General features: G+C 43.4%; 1 protein-coding gene across 1 annotated transcript in view; it reads right to left on the reverse strand.

Moving 5' to 3' along the window:
• Positions 1-2,762: 2,762 nt before the first annotated feature.
• Positions 2,763-18,920, reverse strand: part of RAF1 (Raf-1 proto-oncogene, serine/threonine kinase) — a gene marked incomplete at its 5' end in the record, with an annotated part of 19,066 nt that continues 2,908 nt past the window's right edge. The window contains 14 exons of the mRNA XM_010137802.1: positions 2,763-2,903; positions 3,710-3,844; positions 5,043-5,174; positions 6,750-6,868; positions 7,804-7,850; positions 8,805-8,981; positions 9,884-9,968; positions 12,164-12,281; positions 13,343-13,470; positions 13,561-13,588; positions 15,477-15,536; positions 16,996-17,149; positions 18,140-18,238; positions 18,813-18,920. Coding sequence (XP_010136104.1) covers positions 2,763-2,903; positions 3,710-3,844; positions 5,043-5,174; positions 6,750-6,868; positions 7,804-7,850; positions 8,805-8,981; positions 9,884-9,968; positions 12,164-12,281; positions 13,343-13,470; positions 13,561-13,588; positions 15,477-15,536; positions 16,996-17,149; positions 18,140-18,238; positions 18,813-18,920 — 1,531 coding nt within the window. The remainder of the gene's footprint in view (positions 2,904-3,709; positions 3,845-5,042; positions 5,175-6,749; positions 6,869-7,803; positions 7,851-8,804; positions 8,982-9,883; positions 9,969-12,163; positions 12,282-13,342; positions 13,471-13,560; positions 13,589-15,476; positions 15,537-16,995; positions 17,150-18,139; positions 18,239-18,812) is intronic.

Here is an 18,920-nt window from a genome sequence, read left to right on the forward strand (position 1 = left end):
CCTGCTGAAAGCCATGAGCTCCGAGACTACACAAACTGTGTTCTGACGCCAGGTATCTTTAGAGACAGGCATGCAGAACCCTGATGTGGGCTGAACACGAGGGGAGGGAGCAGCAGCCTTCACCAGGGAGTCAAATACTTGCACATGCAGGAACTCCATGACTCTGGCTGATGCACTTCCGCTGCTGGTGCCATTTCTGGGACAAAGCCAATGCCGCAGTTCTGTGAGGGCTCAACAGGAGAGGGAGAACTTCTCCGTCTCCACACACCACCAGTTCCCTCAAATGCAACATGCACGTTTTGCTTGGTTCTGACCTGGGAAATGTAACTTTGCCACAGTTATCTCCCCCCTGAAGTTAATTTTTAATGGTCTCTGCTTCAAAGTCAGGCCTTCACTTTCAGGTCCCCATAACCACTTCCATGTCAGCTTCCTTTTGGGCCCGGCCCACGAAGGCACCAGCGAAGGCCTTACTCTGGGGAGGCGTCGGTGTAATCCTTCACCCCTACTGAGGAAATGTGAAGGGTCGAGGGGCCGAGGTACCCACTCCTCAGGAAGCTGAAGGAAAAGGAAGGGCTCACTAACAGCCGCAACACTCTGAGCACCGCTGAGGAGCGCCTGCCCCAGCCCCCTGGAATACAGGCACAGCCCAGAGCCTCCCCCCTGAAGCTTGTTTCTTGCTGGTCTTGCACGTTTGTTTAGGTTTTTTTTCCCCAGAGAGAAATAGTTTAGTACTACAATACAGTCAAAAAAGTCGATGGCAAGGATGTTATTTACCTTAAACAAGGCATTGCTGATTACTTTGCCCCATGACAACATAAGCCAGGTAACAGTAGTCTGAAATTAGAGAGAACTTGTTTGTCAGAGCTACCGAGGGAAGACACACACAGAAGTTTTGATTTCAGACTACAACACCTAGGAACTCAGACCTCCTCTATTCTTTACATAGCAGCATTCATCCCATTTGACATCAAGTGCTGGTCAAAACAAGCCGCCAATTTATCAAAAATAATTTTTCAAGAGACACATAAGCTGTTCTAAAAACTAGCAGTTGGTGGTTTCTTTTTGGCAATTAGGGCTGAAGGAGAAGCGGGTGCCATCACTTTTTTTTTTTCCTTCTTAAACTTACTATAATGAAGGTAAAATGAGAGACAAATGGTGTTTAGAGAGGGCCGCAGTTCAGATACCAAGAGCAGGATTAAAAGTCATGCAGAACTCTAGGGAACAGTCACCTTCAACCCTTCCTTTTAGCTACCAAATTTTAGGGTCACGCTCAGTTATCCCCTAAGGATTAATGTTCCACCCTTCCAGAAACAGTGCTTGGACAGAGCCCCGTATGCAATGGCCCACACCGAGGAAGACGCCACAGAGGAAGACTGGGAACACAGCTGCCACTGGCTCCCTCAGACTCGTCTTTAAACAGAACCCTTCGATGACATCCTGGGTTTTGTCACCTGTGGAGCTCAGCCCAGCCAAACCCTCCCCTGCTGCCCCAGTAAAGCACGGGCTCCCAGCAGGGAGGAGACGGCGGGAGTGGTGCAGCGGAACAGCGGTGGAGGTAGCTCAACAAGGAGATGCTGCTGAAAGATGACTGTTAGCAGAGTAAAATCATCGTGTGACAGAGGTGCCTGGAAAGCCCTCGGCTGTGTAGTGAGTGTGTTTCGACTTGAACTGCTAGTCCCTGTCCTAGGATATCTTTAACCATTAGTGGAGCGTCACTGTCAGCATCTGTCGAATGCAAATGTGCGTGCCAGAACTGTGGGTTACGACATTAAATGATGACATTGCATCTTAAACCTGAAATTTAATTTATTTTATTAAAATAAGATAATCAGAGGAACCTTGGCTTACAATAAATGCATTTTCTCAGGAGCAATAAAAACACAATTAAAACCCAAATCAGCAAGAAAAACTGTATATGCTCAGTTTCCTCTTGGTAGTGCATCTCCTGGACAACAGCTTCAGGTGGGACAACGACTACGCTCACAGGATAACGCTGCTCGGCCCTGAAGCCTGTCCCGGCACTCCCGCCTCACCGGCAGCAGGAAACCAGTCCCTAGTACCAGAGTAAGCTGCTGAACTGCTGCTGCTGACCGCAGCGAGGCTGGCCAGCTTCCTGCTCTGCGCAGCGCGGTTCAGAAGGGACTCTGTTCTTTTTGCAAGAGTTTTTCTTCTATGTGCAAAACTATTGCAACTATTTGTGTTGAATTAGCATTTTAACTTATTTCATTGGCTTGACGAAAGCTCGCAGGCAGGAGCTGATTTCTGCAGAGAGTGTTTTGCTCTCCCCTCAGTCTGGTTTGCAGACGCCCGCTCAGGCAGAGCTCCCCCAGCCGAAGTGGTGCAGGGCGATCAAGAAGCACCACAGTGCGTCGGCTGCCCACCGATGGCAAGGCAGGCCGGCCTGGCTGACAAACACCCAGGTAACAACAGGTTCAAATCAAGCCAGAAACGCTGCCAAGGGACCATCCAGCGCTTCTGCGTATGGGAAAAATAAGGCTCAAGTGCATCTATTAAAAAAATAGTAATAGATCTCTTGATTTATCGTCTGTCAACTGTCCCAGTAAAAGGAACGGTAGAAAAAGGCGATGTGGAGCTGTGTCCCTGCAGAATGAGAACTGCAGGAATCCTTAGCAGCTTGTTCTGCAGACTGGGACGCAGGTGATCTGCTGGCACTGATCCTGTACACGGAAGCATTAAAGCACGATTCGGTTCCTCCCGTTCCGTCCCCATCCCTGGGGAGAACGTGGGGAGGCAGCGTGGCCCTAGAAGACGGGCAGTCTTGTGGACGATAACGTGCAGGCGTTGATGTCCTCTGTGTGGGTGGCGCGGTGCAGGGAGGGCTCGGAGGCGCTCCGGTTGATCTTGGGTAAAGAATGTTGCAACAGTTCGATGGACGACAGGATCTGAGGGAACAGGTACAAGGCGGCTGTTAGACACACAGCTCCTGTTTTTAAGCGTGTCTTTCACAGCAACCCCAGAGCAGGGGGAGGCCCTGAAGGCAGCGCTCCAGGAGCCGCTCCAGTGTGAATTATCAGGCCCTGCCCCAGCGTCCCTTCGGTCTGGGGAGTCTGGCCACGTTCAGAGGGTGGCAGGCACTTGGCATTAGCTCACAGACGTCACCGACTCCATCAGAGCACAGGGAGAGCTGCGCCATCTGCCACAGCCTGTTCAAACAACACTTAGGGAGAACTTTTTAAACAGCAGAAATTACTCGACTGTAACAGCAGGAAGCAATTTTTCCAGCTGTTTAATGTAAGAGAAGCACCTTTGTCACCCTCACAGTGGCAGGAGGAAAGTAAAGCACCCTGTGTAAAAAGACCAAAAGCTGCTCCAAGTGTTCACGTCCCCAGTGGATTCTGCCTGCTTGTTGGTAACTGCGGAGGAGGGCTCTCGTCTCGCTCAGACCTGCACTACAGTGAAATGCAAATACAAAGATAGTTGGGGGTTTGTTGTGTTGGGGGGTTTTTTGTTATCTCTGACACGTGTCAGCTGCTGAAGCAAACCGCTCCAGCGCTGGTCTAACTCAGCTTCATGGGTAGCAATTTTTAACAACCTTCACACAGGAACAGGCACCACCAGAGTCACACGCTGCCCATGGCAGATGCTCATAGGAATAAAGACACTTTAGATAAACCACAACTTCTGTCTGCATAGAATGCTTTGGGAGCTGACAGCTGTTTATGCCATAACAGGCATAAAATACACTTACTTGTGGAAAGAGAGGTCGTTCTTCCCTAACTTTCTTCAAACAATCAGCTACAAGCCTCTTCATGGCTTTGGGGCAGTTCTTGTACAGCTTGCTGAGGTCTGGAGAAGCGTACCCTCGGCCGACCATGAAAATGATCTGAAACACAAGCGAGTAGCAGGGAACAAAGGCTGTGGGTTGTCTCACTGGTCAATAGCTTTAGTGACTGACCGTGCACACCAAAGGTGCGTGCACCAGCAGAGCATGGGGTTTGGCTGAATCCGTGAACTGAAACAGTAGTCCTGCTCTTGTGTTACGTGGGACACGATTAAATCGGAGCAACACGGTGCTTTGTGTGGGAACTACCGTGTTCAGAACGGAGAGGTACAGGACACGGCCACATCCTTCAGCCAAAGCCACCGGGACAAACGAGCCTCAAAGTGAGCAGTTTCAAGTGGCCAGTTTGGCACAATGGGGTCATCAAAGACATTGTTAGTGTTGGAAAATCCATTTTCTGGCTTAGTCCAAACCTGACAAGTTGACTATAGAGCACTGATGAGACTATTCACTGGCAAACTGGGTGGGGGTTGGCTGGTTGAGGGGGCCATGTTTGTTTGGGGTTTTATGGGGAGAAGGAGGGATCAACAGAACAAAACATGCTGCTGTTTCTTTTTCAACTAATGTCTCAGGAAAAAGGTCAAGATAATGTTGCTAAAATAAGGCCTCTCTCTGCCATCCCTCTGCACAAACCTTACTTGAGGGACAAGTGCCACGTGTTTCGTGACAGTAATACAATTTCAGTATCATTTCAGTACAATGAATTAAACCCCCTTCCAATATTCCAATTTGTAGATGGTCTTAAAAATAAGAAACAACTTCCTTAACTTGACAACTGGCCCTTTTTACTTGGAGTACAGACTATATAACCTAAGAGGAGCTCAAATCAATAGTTTGTCCCCATACACCCACCCTTCTCATTGTAAGATCTTCTCATTGTAATTTAAAACAACAAAACCCACAAACCACACTGAGGATCGGCAAACTGGAGATCAAAGAGCTCTAGCAGCCTCAGCTCCACCCTGCAGAAGAGTTAGCATTGCCCATGCTAAGGCAGGGAAAGGGAGCGGCTGATGAAGCAACAGCTCTACCCGTGAATTAACTAACAGGGCACTCAAGCATTCATAAAAAAGACACTTTTTTTCCTCTGAGTAACTGTCACTGTTACTCTTTCAGTAAATGCTCAATTACAGGGAGTTACTGCCGAAACAAATCGGGCTGTAAACAAGGGGTCAGTTCTTGTTTGGCCCTTGCTGCCATGCCCAGAAAGGCAAGGCAGCGTTCCAGGAACGCTTCCTACCTGGTCGCGGTTTTTGATGTCGGAGTAGGGCAGCTCTCCTGTCATGAGCTCATATAACACTATTCCGTAGGAGTAGACATCAGACTGAAAGCTGAACGGGTTACTGTCCTGCATCCGGATCACTTCTGGGGCCTGCGGGAGGAGAAAAAGGCACCAGTTATGAGCATTATTAACAGAACTCAGAAACGAGAAGGATGAGAGAAGGGGAAGGTATCTGGAAAGCAGAGAGTGAGCTCAACCAAAACTGAGTGAGCACAGGTACCTCAAAACCTTCGAGGAGTTTTACCTCAGGCCTGGCCAAAGCCCAGGCAGCACTACTCTGCACCTTAGTGATAAAAATCAAACAACGTTGAGTGCTTTAATAAACAAGATGTAAACCATCAAGATATCCTTCCTGTGGACTAAGGTTTTTCTCCCCTCTAAAAAAGCCCCTCAGAATTACTGAGCAAAGTGCTAAAGGACAACAGAACAACCACCACCATCCTTTCAGGGAAATCACCTTTCAAGGAAACAGAACCAGCCTCCCCTTCAACTGACAACTACCTCCTGACAACTCAAAGATCATCTAGGAATGATTAAAATAGAAGGAAAAAAAAGGAGCAAAAATGCAGCTTTTTCCCCAGATCTGTTTCACCGACAGACACACTGTGAGGTGAGCTAGTTTTAAATCATTGAATGGAAGGCTGCAAAAAGCTTTGGCTTGTTTTAAGAAAAAAAAAATGTTGATGCTTTTGCAACTTTGTTCCAGGTAATTTGTGTATTTTATAGGTCACAAACAGATCTTGGCCAAGCATCCTGCTATTGGTAGAGAACACTTCCTGACTGCTCTCAAAATGCAAGTACTACAGTAATACCACAGGTTGCAAGCCTAGGAATAAAACACAATTTTTAGAAAGGAAAACCAAATACTCACAGATCTAAAGTTACTGAACAGATTTTGTCCAGGTGATTTTTGGAAGGAAAATTGTGAAACTGCCTGTTAAATTCCAGCAGAAGTTCAGCATAAAGCAGAATTGTGGGGAATGTGCTCTCAGGCAAGGACTTTGCAGCTCCACTTCCAAAAGAAACTCCATAAACTTTCCAGTAGAACTTGAGAACTTCTGTCCATAAACTGACACTCCCCTGCGACAGTCCTGAGCTGCCTCAGCACCTAGCACAGCTCTGGTGCAGGGTAAGGAGCAGCGGTGGCCTGACAGCAGTGCCTTGGTCCACGTGAACATCTCACCACAGCCCCAGAGATGAACTGCACTCATTCCCAACCTTCCGGAAGTGCTCCCTATCCTTCCTCCATCCCAGCGTGCAGTCAGCAAGTGTGCAGGAGAAGGGACGGTCCCACCTCCAGAGCAGGGGAAGAAGAGGCCACGATGACAAGCGCAGAGGAAGACAGGGTCTCACTGACTCCACAAAGCCGATTAAAGCCTGCTTTGCAGCAAGACTAGCCCCTTTGGGGAAAGACAGGGTTGTGGCAGGAGAAAGGCTTTACTCTTCCCTTGGAACTGCTCCTCACAGTTCCACTGACAGCCCTGGCTCTGCCTTCAATACCGAAACCAAAGGCTGAATCCTCAGCTGAAGAACACTGTCAGCTTTGGGCGATTCAGCACTCCAATTTCCACCACAACTGGAGCAAGAGTCTCCTCGGCCCTAACGAACCCCTCTGTTAACAGAATGACAGGCAGCTATTGAAAAGCTGTGAAGTGTTTTGCTCACCATCCACAGGACTGAACCACTGGGCTGCTCCACCTGCTGCGACCCACTCCACCGGGATTTGACAGTGGCCAGGCCAAAGTCGCCGATTTTCACTGTGAGGCCTTCATGGAGAAATATATCTGAACAGGCGTTAAAGAAACGCTGTCGAGAACTCGAGGAGACATTCCATGTTTTCTGGTGTCATGACCCAGGGTCTGGATGGGTAATTGCAAATGCAAGCCAACTACCCAAGAATACTGCTGATTATTGTTCTAAACCTGCTACGAGCTGTACCTTGAACACAGGAAAAGTCATTTTATGACATCTCTATTTACAGAGTTAACATGTAAGACTGAACAAGACTAGATGCTTCAGCATTATTTGTACATTTATGTCTTCGGCGAGTTAGGATAGAAATCAGCTGTGCAAATGAACATCTATGGCTGCAGGTACTTAAACCACTGGCGTCCACTAGCTCAGTGGATGCTCCTCCCGGCAATTTCAAAAGCTGGCATTTTCAAAGGCAAAAGTCCCCAACTGACAACATTTTTACTCCATAGGCATTAATAAATCTCTATTTTTGCAAAAAACAGAGTGGTAAAATGTTACCTTTTCTTGAGTTTAAACTAAGATTTTTGGCTTCATTTCTGCTAGTCATATGAAGGTGTTTTAAATTTATTTAAAACATAAGGGAAACAGTAATAAAACCCTTCCGTGCACACATGCATCAGCACGTGCAGGCACACCCATCGATAGCCCATCCAGCAAAGGGGGCAGCTTCTCCCCAGGACAGCATCTGGGCAACAGAGAACTCTGTAAACCCCATTTCAGTGCAGTAAGCTGCTTCTGGAGCACAAGCGTTTGCACGTCTCTCCTCTCTGTCAGCACAGTTTGGTCAGCAAAAACACACGTTCTGTTGAAGTCCTGACTAACAAGTAACTTCTTGCTTATCAACAGGAATCACCCAGTAGTTACATACGTGTGAAACCACTACTTCAACCCCTGCAAAAAGCTCCATATTAGCAACAAATCACACTGCCGTTAAGGGCAATATGACAGAACTAGGAAAGGATACTGTTGGACTTCATGTCTCTGTGGATGATATTCTTGGCATGTAAATAGCTGTGGAAGAAAAAGCAGAGAAGCACCATGGTGAAGGTGGCTTCCACCAGCGGAGCCTTTCCATTTACAGACAGACCCCACCACATTTTATTACACATTCCACCATATCCCAGACCTCTTGCTTTATCCATTTACAGGATGTGTGTGCTCTGGGAGAAGAGCACTGCCTCATGCATTACAGACAGCGGAAGCAATGCAGTAAACGTGTCCGAGGCAGAGAAAGGGGGGCGTCATTGTTCTGTAACTGTGTAGTGCCCTAGAAAACAGGGTGCTGTCCTCATCAGTGAGAAATCTGTGCGCTGTGCCAAGGTTTACTGCTCCCAAACTGCTTTACTTTGCAGTCACGACACGTGTCCCTATTTTTCTGGGCATCTGCCTGGAAACCTGGGTCCTGCTCCACAAATGAAGGAGCACTGACAGCATCAGCATCTTTTACACTACAAACATCATAAGATGTTCTGAACAAGCAATGAGGTGGCTACTGTATGAACTCAGACCTCTGGAAAACGTCTCCAAAAATGCCTCCAGCTCTGTGTATGAGTTCTGTAGCTGCAGAAGGGGCACAGCCATCCCCTCACCTCACAGAAGTACCAGGAGTACAAGTTAGTGTTTGCCAGCATGGCAATGTTATAGTCAGTGACACGGAGAAAACCAGGAGCCCTGGTTTATTCTCTGCTTAGAACAGGGTCTCATCTGGTGCATTACGGTAAGACCTCAAGCTACAGAAGATCAAATACAGAAGAGCTGGCTGTCAAGGGACTGGTGGTCTAACACGAACGAAGGCAAGAATACACAGGAAAAAAATCCAAGAGGAAAGTTTTGAATTAAGGCTGCACAAAATCTGTTCTGCATGCGCCATTCTGACACATTCCTCCTTCAGTGCTGGGGTTTGGGGAAGAGAAGGGGAACGCTGTTCCAAGGACAGAAGCAGCCAGCACTGTTCATGCTACTCACTCCATGCCCTGTGCTGTCTGCCGGGCAATATCGATGAGCTGAAACATCTGGAACTTGGTCTCTTGCACGTGCAGGTGTTTGTACAGGCTGCTTCCTTCACACCACTGCGTAACAATGGCCAGGTTGTCTTTCGTCATGTAGCCCATGAAGAGCAAAATATTAACATGCCGAGTCTTCCTAATGGAAAGGAGCAGAAAGAGAAATTAGTATCTTTAGGAAAACTGTTTTCAAATGCTTTTAAAAAATACCTTGCTGGCTGGAGGAACATATTTCAGCTTCCAAGTCCAAACCCAAGAGTTTCCTGCAGAATTTTTGCTAGGTGGATATGTGTGTAAAGTTGGGTTTTTTTAAATAATACAGATACGCCACAATTCCCACTTTATAATTTTTAAATAGAATCATCTGATTGTCTGCTTTTTAGTAAAAATACTGCCATTTAGTTCCAAGGACATTATTTAAAATCAACCTTTAAGAAAAAACACGTAATGAAAACTCAAAGGGTTTTGAAATTTCTAGCAGAAATCACCCTGAAAGCTGTGAAAAAGTGACAAGTGTAGATAGAACTAACAGCTAGAAGAGAATCCCTACGTACTCCAACTGGCTCACTTTCAGGATCAACATTAGAGAGAGGAAGCTGGACACTACAAAAACAGTACGTGAAAGCAGAAACAGTTATGCAGATTGGTGTATACATTAAAAAGAAAACATTTATGCTGCCACTTTAAAGGGTACAGTTCAAGTATTCTGTCCAGTGATGAGAACTGAGGCAGAGTTTATTAATCCTCCCTTTTACTGCATGCCAAATGGGACCCGAACAGTTACAGTGTTTGTAGTACTCATCTAAAAAGACGACTTTCAGAAATAGTGAAGAACCACTGGAATACTCTGAATTATGACTGCTGCCTCATAGCTCCTCAACAATACACAGAAGTATGACTACATGCTCTCTTTTTTATTTTTCTTCTCTGGAAATCTGCTTTCTGTATCTCTCAAACATCAAAGATAGAACAAGACAGCCTAAAGAAGAGGTAGCAGCAAATCCTGTGCCTTGGAATTCAGCCATGAAACTACCAACTTACCTTAATACGGCCACTTCATTTCTGAAAGCCTGGAACTGTTCTGGGGTTGGATCTACAACCTTTAGTATCTTCACTGCTACATCCCCTGAAAATACATTTACCATAAAAGTTACTGAAATTGCAGCCTTTTTTTTTCCCCCAAGCATACTTAAGATTCTTCATTTGTGCACAGTTCACCTCTACTAACCTGTACATAGTTCACTATCTTCCTAAAGAGAAGCATCCCACGTTGGCAGCATGCGTAGTGTTCTGTGACTAACAGATCTCTCTGCTTACAGGCCAGACCAGGATACAACTGCTAAGACTACACCTTCCTGTGACTACCAAAATCCCAGGCTTGGAAGTAGCCGGTTCCTACTGCAGCCCCTCTTGGCACACAACCCCTGACGGTCTGCCAGTGCTTGGAGCCTACTGCTGCGAGCTCTGCCCACACAAGGCAAGGACACAGCACCTGCTGATTACAGGCAAATGTGTTCAGATTGTTTTTCAATATATTCTCCATTATGGTCCTTGCTCCACGGACAAAGAGACGTTTTTAACCTTATCCTGTTCTTACTGAATCAGATGCCACACTCGGGTTTTTTTGGTTGGTTTTTGATTTTTTGTTTTGTTTTTTCTTTTAAACATTTTTTTCCAAGTAGTTTTCTCTACAGAAACAAATACCCAATAGGACTTGTTTTGTTCAGCAGCAATCTGAAGAGAATCAGCTTCTGCCATCCCCAAAGCACCAAATCCCTAGAACTGACTACCAGGGTCAAAGGTGAAATGTGTTTAGGAGAGGCAATCTTCCAACCCATTTAAACTGCCTTGGTTGTCTTTCTGCCTTTTAAATTCAGAAGCATGCTACAGGACACTACAGGATCCAAAGGGGGTCTGGAACAGAAGGGGTGCAAACACTTAACCCTCAGAACCATCTGGAAGAGTACAGAAGCACCAGTTATCTGTTCAACATGACACATGCTCCTTGGAGCAAGACTGTCCTTGATACTTCATTTTTAGTTCGGGAGACAAATTCAGGGAAACCTATGAGAAACCTGACTGTGTCCACAGCTGTACACAGTCCACAGCTGTACACAGTCTTCCACAGGAGCTCCTCAAAGGTTCACTGCAAACAGCCCTTGGCAGCGGGGCACATTAGGAAAACCAACAACTCTAACTTCATCTACAATTCCTACTTCAGTTTGGAGCCACCTGCCCACTTCAATCAATTTCATTCAGCATCACCAAGACATTTGGATTGCTGCACTTGTACTATAAAAAAGGGCTACTACAAAAAAACATGCAGTTTCACCAATTTGCACAGTGAACTCACAGTTACTTCAGTTCTACACAGAAAAGACTTGCAAGACATATAAGCCATGCATCTCCTGTTGTAACACACCACAGTTCTGGATATGTGAAGAGCTGCAAATGTTTCCTTAAAATAAATATTAACAAGAAATTCTTGTTTATTACCTTGGCTAGTGAAATCCTACTGCTATTTTTCCTTTGATTTCCATGTTCCATTTCACTTACGTAATGAAAATCAGTGTAACTGTTCATGAATAATACTTTTAGCCTAAGATTGTCCTTCCATTAACATTGACAATATTTGGCTTTAAGACATGCAAGTCTTTATTCTTTAAAAAGAGAGGGTGGAAGATATGCTTCTACATTTGTCAGCTTATTTTATAGTAACAATGCTACTTAAATCAGGGCCTGGAGGTGTTTGCGTGTGTTTCTTTCTAAAACACAAACCCTGAATTTAGAAACTAATTGTGTAGCTCTGCAGTGTGCCTCCTTTCATAGCACTCAGCCAACTTGGTATCAAAAACTCACAGCAACAATTTTTATCTCAGAAAAACTCCACAGTCAAAGCATTTCATGCCTATGTTCTTTCCCTGCCACCCTGAATAGGAGTTTGCTAATTAAACCACTGAGGTATTCAAAAAGAGGTAAATACAAATTTACAGCGAGCTGAGGAATTTCCCAGCTAACTCCGCTAATTCAACCCTGCCAATGGAAAGAAAACTCTTCAGAAAACAAGGTGTTGTAGAACATGCTAATGAAGACAGCGGCATCGGCTCCAGTACAGTGCACACGCAGATGGCAGTTCTGAGATCTGGACTTTGAGGTCTCTTCTTCACTTTGATTTCCCCACTGCTACTATTAGGAAACGGGCATTTCTCACTCAGTACCTTTGGTGGTAGGTAAGCACACAGCACCATTAAAACGACGTTACCTTTTTCTGGATTGCAGCCCTACCATTTTGAGGAGCAGTAATTCCTGTCAAGGACTTACCATGCCATTTGCCTTTGTAAACTGTTCCGAAAGAACCCGACCCTATTCTGGTGGAAAGCATGACTTCACTTGCTTCTATTTCCCAGTAGTAACTGGAATCTCTCTGTCCACGAGGCCTCTGGAACAAAAATTGGCATGGCTTTTACTCCAAGTATTTCGTGAAATATATTACATATACACACCAGGAATGGAATAACGTCCTTTGTACAAGTTTAAGATCCGCTGAAACCTTGAAGGTTTTGTCCTGTAGTCAGGACTTGTTTTTCTCCTCAGTTTCTGGGGTTTGTTTACAAAAAAGACAAAAACATTTTCTTGGATGGCTTGAACTACTAAAGCAGCTCTCAGTAAGATCTCTGCACTAGAAGCTTAAACCCTCATCCTAGATCTTAAGAGGAAGAAATATTTTATAATCAACTATTTACAGCGATCTAAAGTACTTACGAAACTTACTGACTTTTTCAAAGCTACAATGCCAAAGTTCAGGAACTCATTTACATATTTAAAAGGAATAAACCAAACAAATGAGAACAGAATTCTCCAACATCTAAGTAATTAATGACAGTGAGTCCTACTAAGCAACTGCACGTTCATTGTTAAATCCTATAAACCTTCAAAAAAATCAATACGTTATTCAATATTATTCTAATTTTTCTTTCTTCCCTCCTGCCCAGCCCTTAAGTTTAAATCATCTTTGAGGGAAAACTTGCATTATGTTAAATTTGTTTTTCCCTGAGACACTGTGACTACCTTTACTCTGGAAACCACAGCATTAGCGATATCCTTCTTCGGTGGAAGCCAAGGCAATGCCGTTCACACAGTGGTACAGCAGCTAACTTTAACCAGATTAAAAAAAAAAACAGGAACAGAGATGCAGCCCTTGAAGCTTTAGAAAGGTAATCTTGGGTCTGTACTGGAAAACAGTTTCACAATACTGTCTGAAATTAGTTTTCAATGCTTTTGTTTTGTGCATTTATAGTGCAAGGCAACAAACAGCACTCTCTTTCCCAAGTTACTTAAAATTATATTGCTCCCATACGCACACAGCGCAGCACGATCTAAGATTACTACTGGCTTTAGTCCTGTTTTTACGTAGAGAAACTGATCCAAACACACCAGTACTCCCACAGCTTAGTTTAACATATTTAAAAAAAAAATTCAATCAAACACTGCAATACTTACAATTTTGTTTTTCTCTTGTGTATTAGATCCAGGGGCTCTCTCTCTTTGGGCTGGGACTGGGGTTTTGGGCTGAGACCAGCCAGTTGGGCTCATATTGTTAGGGCTCCCAGACAGAGCAGAGGGTGAGGCTTAAATAATAAAAACAGAAGAAAAACAACTTATGAACCAGAAAACAAACAACATAATACTATAAATGATTGTATTTCTTTTAACCATACCTGATTCACTATGGCTTCGAATTGCATCCTAAAACAGAGAAGGCAGATAATAAAGTTAATAGACACACAAAAGCACACAGAGGAACAAGCAGGAACAGTGTTGAAATCATTCCTGATGATTTTGGTCAAGTGCGATAGGGACCAACGCCCTCCAAAAGATGACAGCCTGGTGATTTTCTAGTTATGAGAATCCTATGTGCTAAAAACCATGCACTTCGTGATTTCTAACAGAACACTAAAAATATTCACAGCATATTAGAAGTTATTAACCAAAAAAAGAAAGGAAAGAGAAAAAAAAAAAGAAAAGACACGGAACAGAAGAACCACCAGGAACACTGTCTGCATTCCCACCACCAGACCTTTTGACATGCTCCTATCTCAGATGTGTACCCAGCTCTGGGGACAGGCATTATCTCTAAGGGACGAGTCTCAAAAAGGTTCTGGGTTACAGTAGGAAAACATTTTAAAGCCCTTAAAATGTTCCAAGTCAACTTCCACTTTGAAGTATCTCTACAGCACTACTGCAACCCAAAAAAGGCTACTTCTAGTGCCCTCAGACAAAACCATCTCATCTGCAAAGTGTTTTTCCACAGATTAAAGGTCAGTGGTATTTCAAAAGCACATTGGTACACAGCTCACTAGTCGGTACAGTGCGACAACTCTCACCCCATGCCACAGGCACGTTACAACACAACTCTACAGCCATGCACAAGATCAACTAAGCTCTGACAAACAGGACTTCACAGCTTTTCTCACCTGCTACGTATTATCCCAAAGTACATACAGGAAAGGTAAAATATCCAGGTACTGTGTAAGTACAAAGCAAGAACATGCACTACAGAAATGTTAAATACTGTCCAAGTTAATAGAAGTCAAATTAAACTTTCTAACTCATTAGTAGAACAATCAATGTAAGAGTTCACAGGAGGACAGAACAAGCCCACATTCCACCGTACAGTTTTCAGATTAAGTTGGATTATCCCTAGTAAAGATTCATTTATGTATTACAGCATTTCAGCTAGTTGCATTCTCCCAGGCTGGACTCTACACAGAGAGTTATTGCAGAGTACGCCTCTACGCCTGAGCAAACTGAAGTCTGCAAAAACTACCAATGAAGAACTCCAGCAAGTTTTTGTCCATCCTGAGGACAATAAAAATCTTTAAGAGCCTGAATTAATAACAAGTGATGAGTTTTGTACATCAGCCTGAGACTGTAACTGCATTCAAACAAGCTGGCAAAGGATAACTACGTAATTTTAAATCATTCTTATACTTATGTATGCATAACTCTTATTTAAGAAAGAAGTATCAAAAATACTTCAATCCTGATGTGAATATTTTCTTTATTTTTTAATCCTGTGGCAAATGAACCATAACCAGTGTTCTTTAGAGCTGTTCTTAAAACACACATACCACCATACGCAGTGCTGTAGTCTGGCACCTTTACTCTGACGTGAAGTAAAAACCGTACATCGTGTTCTCAATCTAAGGAGTTTGTACAGTTATATTCAAGAAAACAGTTTCCAGACAAAGAAAGAAGCCACACTCCGGATGTGCTTGAGAAGGTTTTGCTTTCATGTATCTCTATGCATGTACCTCTCGTGTCTCTATGCCTGTATCTCTCATGTATGTATGTATCTCTATGCTTTAAAAAAATGTATCTCTAATCCCAACCTAGTCAAATTCACACCAGATTTCGTAGAAGTACAGATTCACCCAGCTCACCTAAAGACGAAGCCCTTCTATCAATTTGCCTCTTCCAATTAGCGTCCTCAATATTTAAGTATAAACATGCTATAAAAGTTTTCATCAAATCAACTCCAGATTAAACATTTCATGTGGACACTGCCATGACTTACAAGTTACAGCAATCCTGTTAATCACATGAAAACAAAAGGCACCAAGAAAATACCTACTCTTCCCCTCAAACAAAATCGTCTGCACCAGGAACTGGGAGAAGCATTCAGGCTGTTATTCTAGGCCAACGCCGTAAGAGATAAAAGAAAAGAACAGAGGAAGTACAAAAAATTTTTTTTAAATTAACTGTTAGGATAAATGAAAGAAGTAACCTAGTTTGTTTGATATATGATAATTAAGTGCAGTAAAACCTGTTCAAAACCACAAACTCACTAGCATCCATCCTTTGGTAAACGACTTTATTAAGGTGGTCTTTCTCCTGTCCTTCTAGAAGTCCTTGACTATCTTTTTTGTGATCATGTTTTTTCTAAAGCCTTTTGGAAAAGCAGCTATTGCCTTTAAGACGTAAGAGCTATTTTTATTCACTCTGGGTTTTGATGAAGGACCAGAACAGAAAGCATTTCTGTCCTCAATCATAAAGGACAAAGAAAGCAAAGTCTCCTTAAATGTTCATCACACAACAAAGTTCAATAATCCATATTCTTTCTTGAGTGCTTCATTATTTTTCATGCAATAAAAGATGGTCAGCTGGGCTTCTGGCACAGTGAAAAAGGCTGGAAGGCTCAGAAGAGAAAGAGAGGGTATCTCTCCCCCCAAAACCCGATGACAGAAAGCTTCTCACCAGGACAGCTTCATGGGGCTGCAGGGCACTGTTCTCCAGTTCTGAAGGACCAGAGGACTACACCAGCACACTGCAGAGCCTTCACATTTCATAGAAGCTAAAGATGCGAGTAAACTTGGCAGTCAAAGACTTCTGCTTAGCCTAAAGAGTTTTTAAACTATTCCAGAGCAAAGAGCTAACAGTGCTCTCTCTCCTGTTCTGCAGTTCAGCACTCCCTTTTCGCAAGCCTTCCCTGCACACCACTCCCTTACTTCAGGGTTATCACAAAATGAAACAAAAAAAACCTGCTTTAAGCATGACTTCAAAGAGTGTCTCTCACTACTGCCAGTCTAAGGTAGGAAAAAAGGAGAAGAAGCTGCTTGAAAGCAAGTGACAGCAGAAACATTCTCAGATACAGAAGGCTTTAGCACACCAGTCCAGAACTGCTGTTAATTCCAAACAGGTATAATGCAAAACAAATTGCTAGTAAGTTTTGACCGGAGCATTCTCACTCCGAGAACTGCACCCAGGTTTACAGAACCTGTACAGTCTGATTAAAAGTAAAACACCAGACCCCAATAAATCCTGATTGTTAACTTCAAAAGAACATTTTTAGACATGTCTAGTAAGTATTTCTTCAGAAAAACTGAGCTTATTTTCTTTTCAGATCTGTGAAACTTGATTGTTAGGCTTCCCCACATCTTTACAGACACCAAAATCGACTTCAGCAAACTTGACAGAGACTGCAAGAATGAACTACCAACTTCCTGTGCAAATGTGTCACCTCTGTTGTTCTTCACTCGGCCAACTAAGGCAAACAGTAAGCAAATGGCAAAAAGCAAAGAAGAAAAACCAACCCGTGACTGTAGATGGCCAGTCACAATTTTAGTTTAACTTTATTCTATTACCAGTATTACCTCAATTATCCGGCTGTCTACAGGCATCGTAGTGCTGACCATGTGGACATTTGGTGTGGACGTAGATCGCTGCCTTTGGGAAAGCAAGCCCTCAGAGGAGCGATTTGATGTGTTGAATGTGAAGGCATGAGGTGTAGAATACCTGTGCTGGGAACTGGGAAGGGAAGAGAGAGAAAGGAAAAGTTGTGGTTATTTTTTCCCCTCTAGCAATTGAAAAATACTGTTCAATGTAACCAAAAGCAATATACACAGAATTTCAAACAGAAAAAGTTACGCACTAACTAAACTATTTGGTCAGCTGAATCATTCCCAGTTTAACTCAGGAAATAAATTTAAAAACTTGAAACTCTTGCCAGCTCACACATTTCTCTAGTGCGTTAAACATTAAGTCTGTTTCTGCCGTTAAATTTTGCCACAGTTCTCCTCAACCCCTGTCAGACCACATTTAATAGACTACAGCACACCGGCTTTGCTGGATTCATTCAGGTCTGCAAAATTTAAACAAACCGCTCATTTCAAGCCTGTTCAATCCACAGTTTAAGAGCTACTTTTACTGCTAAGCCCTGAATTTGTAAAGGTTTGCAAGACTGTTCAATGGTTCGCATAGAACAGCCAGCAAGGAAGTCATAAAATCCAATACCAGCTAAAAGGAGGCCAACGCTAAAATCCAGTTCAACAAGGAGTCATAAATCACAGCTAAGGCCACTTTAAACTCTTATCTGTCATCATAACATTGGAACGTTACTTCGGTGTATGCAAACCGAGTCACAAACCCTTACTTATATACTACCTGATCAGATAAAACTAATTTAATTCACAAAAATACCAAAGGGAGCCTTCAGTTTTCTTAGGCAGGAAAACAAAGGTCTCCAGAACACCTTCGATATGCTGCCTTCAAATCTTAAGACTAAAAATTAAAAATAGAAAATCCCAAATCAATGTTCTTCTTGCATCTAGGAACAAGAAAGGTCACTACACATTATCTACAATGAAGTGGTGTTGCCTTCTCGCACATCTATCCCAACCTTCTGTAAAACTGTTCTATTTTGGAGGAGTTGGGGGTGTTTTGGTGGTTGGTTTTTTTCTCTTTGTTTTCAAACAAGTGTATTTCCCAAAGCAGAGATGACAGGAAATACTAGCTTACCTAACAGGTATCCGGGAGACAGACTCCCGCATCCGTCTCATTGTCAAGGGAGGTAGTGCAGGGACACCACTGTCACTGATATTTGAATTTCGGCAGAAACTGAAATATCAACAAAAACAATTACGATTTCAGCTGCTACACTACCTCCTGTACAATGTTCTTGAAAGCTGAAAATTTGAAGGGCTGCTTCTTTCCAGCACAATTAACTCATGAATACATTCCTATCTTAACATGGTATTTTTCCTCTCTGTATGGTACGACTAAAAACTGTCTTCAGACTCCCAAAGAAAATTTCCATGTGTTCTTTCTAAACTTAAGATACAAATATTTTTACATCAGACTTCAGATCTTCCTAAAAGGGCATTCGGTACCAAATGTTTTAAGTTCTACTAAACCCAGGTAGCACCAAGTGGCACAAGTCATCCTACACTCTAATGACCAGCCAGTGAAAGAAAACGCTTAACGACAGGACCACGTTTAGTTGTTAAAAATGCAATCTCTCAGACAGATGCATGAATCATTCTGTGTAAGAACACAAAAAGTTCTGTATATTGATCAAAGTGACGATACCACCCAACAAGCCAAACTTGTCTCTCTGATGACAGATTTTAAAATGCCAATGCTTGTCTGTCACAGAGAGTTACTGTTGCTATGAAAAAGGAACAGTTCTTACAAGAGTTGCCTGATATTGCTCCAGTCAACACACATGGTTGGGACTCTAGTGCTGCAGTGCTCATGGAATTTGTAACCACATGTCTGACACCGAAAGCCATTCAGCAGG

Source organism: Buceros rhinoceros, unplaced genomic scaffold, assembly GCF_000710305.1.
Source record: "Buceros rhinoceros silvestris isolate BGI_N320 unplaced genomic scaffold, ASM71030v1 scaffold39216, whole genome shotgun sequence".
NCBI lineage: Eukaryota > Metazoa > Chordata > Aves > Bucerotiformes > Bucerotidae > Buceros > Buceros rhinoceros.